Source organism: Mesitornis unicolor, unplaced genomic scaffold, assembly GCF_000695765.1.
Source record: "Mesitornis unicolor isolate BGI_N332 unplaced genomic scaffold, ASM69576v1 scaffold47938, whole genome shotgun sequence".
NCBI classification, from domain to species: Eukaryota; Metazoa; Chordata; class Aves; order Mesitornithiformes; family Mesitornithidae; genus Mesitornis; species Mesitornis unicolor.
This window is the reverse complement of record NW_010203439.1, coordinates 1544-7256: the sequence shown is the minus strand read 5'-3', so window position 1 is coordinate 7256 and position 5713 is coordinate 1544. Positions and strand designations below refer to the sequence as shown.

The window sequence follows — 5713 nt, the reverse complement described above, 5'->3', positions numbered from 1 at the left end:
ACCTGCATCAAACTTTCCCTTTGCAGAGTCACTTATTCCCACAAGTCATACTGCAAAACAGAAGATGGAACAGAACCTGATGCTCCACATCACAGGGAATTAAGGAATACTTTAAATTGTGTAATGCTGAGTTAATGTTTCAAATGTATAATGAGACTATGGCTGATCTTCACATTAAATTATTATTTGAAATAGCACTTAGTAGTCTCCAGGACTGTACTTAATGCTATATAGACACCTATAAATAAAACAAACCAAAACAATAGACATGGTGAAAACCCATTTCCTTTTTTGCTCCCACTCCTACCCTGCATCCCCTTCTAAGGTAGACTTAGGCAGATGTACTGCTGCTTTCTTGAATCTTTCAGCCAAAATCATATAACCTATCCAAAGAATGAAAAGCTGGATTATACTGCTGGTGATTGTAGTCAGCACAGCAGAAACACAAAACCAGGACGTCTGTACCCAAGGGTATCCTGGCATCCCCGGCAATCCTGGGCACAATGGCATACCTGGCCGTGATGGACGTGACGGTTCAAAAGGCGACAAGGGAGATACAGGTACTACGTTCAGAATAAATGATTTAATGTATCAAATGCAATGCCATTAGTTCCCGAAGTTGCCTGTAGACACTCTGCATTAATGGGATTATTCTGCCTAGCCTTCAGAAAACATTTCAGACATTTGTCATTTACTTGATTGAAGAAGGAAATATAAAGAAAGACATAATAATGAAAAGAAGATAGCTAATACTATGGAGAGGTCAGCTCTCAGTAAAGGAAGACTTTACTTTCTATTTTGGGAATATTTTCATGTCTACTGGAAAATTTTAAAGCCTGTAAACATCTCTATGATAGCAACTGTATTTCTCTAAAGAGCTTTAAGCCCAGTACAAAAAAAATCCAGTAACTGATACCTTGTTCAGTGTAATAAGAAGTGTGCAGTGGTAAGAAGATTTCTCTTTCTTATCTAAATTTTGCATTTGTAGGACTTGCCTCTGAGTGTCCCTACTTGCTGTAACTCAAGAGCCATTAGAGGGAAGCTCAGGAATGGAGACTATTGAAAAAGAGTGTAGGATTGTCTGCTCTGATAGGCTATAATAGAGATCTGTGTGTGATACTGAAGACAGAGGTAATCTTCTTAGCATCCTAAAGCTAATAATTCCCATATTACTTTAAGCCTCAGGATAATGATGGCTGGGATATCATGGCCAGGGTTGCACAAGGTGATAAATTTGTGGGCATGTGGACATACAACACTTCATCTAAAGTGCCACAACCCCAAAATGCAAAACACAGGACAAGAGCAAATCTGCTGCTTCAAATTTATTTACAAAATTTGTGTGGGAACTGTTGCCCACCAGACCATGTTAGGTCAGCTATAATGTGGCACCATGCAGATGGCATTATGGCCTAATGCATAAAACTGCCACTAACACTGTTATTGTGGGCCTGGCTAACTTGGCTGCACAAATCAATCTATCTGGATCAAACTTGTACTCATCAGATAAACCCTTCTATGAAGAGCTGATCTTAAGGATTGTGAATTGCAGCTCTTCTCAGTGGAGTGTATAATCTGGTACGTAAATCAAACTGAGGTCAACAGTCTAAAAGAAATTAACTTAAAATATGCTAAAGTGTTTTACCATGTCTTTCAAGCTAGTGGAAATGTCTGCCTTTAACAGCCTGGGTTGCTAAACTAATGAATCACCTGCTCCACCAGAAAAGTATATGCCTCCACAGCCAGTGTGTGCTGCAGAATCAGTGCTGAAGGTGTAGTTCGATGTGTGGTTCTTTGATGGCTACGCTGGCATAGGTAGGATTGTCTACCAGATCCTTTTCCTACCACTTGACTCTTATACACCACAACTGTTTGTGTGGCTCTACAGGAAACTAGATCAGCTGAAAAATAAGCAGCACTTACAATTTGGGCAATGAATAGCTATTCCCTGCTATGGCCTGCCCTGGGCTACCGAAAGACAAGACTACCAGCTTACTTATTTACCTCAGTGATTACTAAAGAGTTATTTTGAACTCTCTTGTTTATAAAATGGTTTCAAGTTGTCTGTCAAGCCACCGCTTAAATGTTCCTTCTGCTTTTAGTGTCCTAGCCTGGCTAAACCCAAAAACCTTCTAAAATCTATAAACAAACAAATCCACTAGCCTCTTCAAAGGCACACACAGCTGCCTGCCTTCTTTTTCTATATGCAGGGGTCCAGGAAAGTCTGAAAAATGGAAAATCTAGAGCTTACTTATTTTCCTTTTTCTTAGAAGTAACCTCAATTTACTTCAGTGAGTTACTACATGATATCACTGTGTTTTGATAAAATCCCCAACTTTTTTTCCTAAATTAAGCTATTATGATGGCTGTACTGACTATTCTTTGAACAAATTGGGGTGACTGTACTATTCTTTAAATTGCATGTACATATTCCTTTCCAGTTAAATACATGAGACTGAGTTTTGTTCCTTACTAAGGCAATGAAACTTCAGCAGATGCTGGACTCTGCCCATTGTGCAAAAAACTGCTGAAGAACTGTGCTCCAGTCCATATGGCCGGAGAGCTACTTCTGGAACATGGTTACATCTAAACTGCCAGCTCTTTTTTCTTCTGTTGTATTCTGGATGCAAATCCAGGTATTTGGTCACACACCTCCTGGTCACCCATGATGCTACTACAAAAATTACTTCTGTAATTGCTCTTGTCAGAGCAGTGATAAGTTTGTGTCATGCTAAATACAAGGATCAAGAGTGTGAATGCCTTCCTTGGGTCTACTGAGGTTACTCCACTGTAATGTTTCATTGCTGTTGGCCAAACCCCTTCAGATGTCTCTTCCTGAGAGGGAATTTACCGTTGTTTCACTACTAGGCTTCCTGTCACTGCAAAGCTTCTGGCTGAATATGGTTTCCTCACTCCTTTTCCTGCTGGTATCTTCCATGGGTAGAGGCAACAACAGGACAAGACATTTTCATGTTGTTGGTCCTGATCAGGGTATAGCTCCCCTATATATCTCAGTACAGCCTCTCTTTATGCCAAGGACTCCCCTTGTCTCAAAAAAGTGCCGTTCTCAAGCAGAGTTTCTGTGCTGTCAATCTCTCCATGTGATGAAAGTACCAGCAGTGGCACTCACTAGAAGTCAGGAATAAGATTACTCTTTACATTACTGTTTAGCCAGGTGTGAAGAGGAAGGATTAGAGAAGGATTCATACCAAGTTTTCTGGTAATTTAATTGTTTAACGGAAATCTGTTTTTCTCTTCTGTACTAGGTGAAGCAGGACTTCCCGGTAGCCCAGGAAAAGATGGTGAAAATGGAGAGAAAGGAGAACGAGGTCAGAGAAGCAGCATTTCAATTTATCATTTGTCTGTCAACTGTTTGTGAGCACTGGACGTGCTACACATTCTAGCTGTAGTGAAAGTACCACTCCTGTAACTATGTAGGCAACTTCAGGGGAAGGGACTTTTAAAAGAAATTGTAGAAGACACAAGTTATACACCTGAAAACACAGTAGATCCTGTATATGTCACCTGTTTAGCCAACCTATCTTTAAATTGACCCTGAGAAGTAACATACGGTAGATGCATTGCATGGGAGTAATTACAAGCTGCTCTATACCCCTCAGACTTTTCGTTCATCTATTATTACCTCAGTCCTGGAAGGAGTGTGAGACACAACGCCACAAAGGTTTTTTAAAATTACCAAAGCTATTTCTCTTCCTGTGTCCTTGTCATGATGGAACTGCAACTGCTTTTCACATTTCCTAGAATGCAACCCATTTTCAGTCCACTGTTGTTGCTAAATACTCTTAATTGTAAACTGCAAACAGTAAACTCTAAGTACGGCATTATTCCTAACATCAGAAGCCAAAGGCTTTTATGCAGACAATATCAGCTTCTCTTCCTGATTGACAAAGTATATAAGCATTATGGTATCCTTTATATATCAACTGCTAAAGTGCCCTTCACATCATGAGACCTTCACCTTCAAACCCTTGTGCAGCAATCAGAGGATTTTTCAAAGGCTTTGAGCTTCAGCCCAACTGTGGATGAAGGATAAACAGAGCATGTGGTGGCAAATAGCAAGGACAAAAAGCCTTTAGCTGCACTTCAGTAGCAAGCTAGGTAAACCAAGTAAAGTCCCATCATGTAGAAATTACAGAAACACATTAGGCAAATTTTTGGTGTTGTCCAAGTAGAACCTTCCTCTAATTAAATTGTGAACCATCTCCTGCACTTTGTATAACAAAGGCTGAAAACAAGTGTCTGGACAGATACAGCTTGTGCTTGAGATACTCTGAGCTGTCAGTGCTACCATCAGCCTACAGACAAATCACATCTTCCTTTCTTTGAGCTTATTCTTGCTGCTTTCAGCCAGGGCATCTGTTTTCTAATGCAATAGCAGGTTCTTCTGATGTTATGCTTATCCTGCACTTACATATATGATACTGTATGTGCAGCGAGTACAGCACATAGAGTGATGACACACACCTATACATATGTCGTTGTGCTGAAATTCATGTTGTGTCTCACTAATCCAGTGGAAGATCATGAGAAAATGTCTTCGTTTTTTCCATTTAGGAGTCAATGGGACTGTTGAAGAGAAGGGGAACAAAGGAGATAAAGGAGAAAGAGGACGACCCGGGAAATTGGGACCAAAAGGAATTATAGGGTCAGTGGGTTACAAAGGTCAGAAGGGAGAGCTGGGACTGCAAGGAATAAAGGGGTTAAAAGGAGACATTGGGCCCATAGGTCCAAAAGGGACAAAAGGTGAAATTGGCCATCCTGGAAGAGTTGGTTTCCCAGGACCAATTGGCCCAACTGGTAATCCAGGTCCTAAAGGTAATACTGGAGATCTGGGGCCACAGGGTAATCCAGGAGTTCAGGGGGAAAGAGGCTTGAAAGGAGACAGAGGAGATAAGGGGAATGTAGGTGCCCCAGCAGTCCTGCCAAGGAGTGCTTTCAGTGTTGGCCTTACAATCGCCACCAAATTTCCCCCCCCAAATCGCCCCATCAAGTTTGACAAGGTGCTGTATAATGCTCTAAATGACTACAACCCAGCCACTGGCAAATTCACCTGCAAATACCCCGGTGTTTACTATTTCACCTACCACATCACTGTCTACTCAAGGAACGTCAGAGTAGCTCTAGTTAAAAACAGCATCAAGATGCTGCACACAGTGGACAGGTACCAGAGCGGAGAGGACCAGGCCTCGGGAGCCACCATCCTTGAGCTGCAGAGAGGAGACGAGGTGTGGCTGCAGGCTCACCAAGGAGAGACTTTCAATGGGCTGTTTGCAGATGCTGATGATGACACCACCTTCACTGGGTTCCTCCTGTTCAGCACCTCTGACCCGCTGGAGCCATTGCCATCGCCTGCTGCATAACTCCATGTGGATGCTGCATGTCTGTGTCCTTCAGTCCTCCCTAATAGAGCAGTACTGTGCTGGGTCTATTTCTACTGGATTAAACAGAGAACAGAAATCATCCATGGAGGTTTGCCAAGGGCTGAAAGGGAGATGCAGAACTGCAGGGCAGGTTGGAAATAGGTAGATATCTCCCTAAAAGTTGAGTAAAATATTGACTGCTGAAGTCAGCACTGTGGCAAGGCTTAGGATCTGTTAGAATCCTACTTGTAGCTGTAGGAAACCAGGCTTTATTATGCACACAACTGCTCATTGCACAATTTACTGTGCTGAAGTTTTCATGACCAGCTGCT

The 5713-nt window shown here is 41.9% G+C and overlaps 1 protein-coding gene across 1 annotated transcript; it reads left to right on the top strand.

The window, feature by feature from the left end:
- The first annotated feature begins 394 nt into the window (after positions 1 to 394).
- On the top strand, positions 395 to 5381 carry LOC104545532 (complement C1q and tumor necrosis factor-related protein 9A-like). The gene is made up of 3 exons (XM_010190702.1): positions 395 to 560; positions 3267 to 3329; positions 4576 to 5381. The coding sequence occupies exons 1-3, from the start codon at positions 395 to 397 to the stop codon at positions 5379 to 5381; spliced, it is 1035 nt and encodes a 344-aa protein (XP_010189004.1).
- Positions 5382 to 5713: the final 332 nt, after the last annotated feature.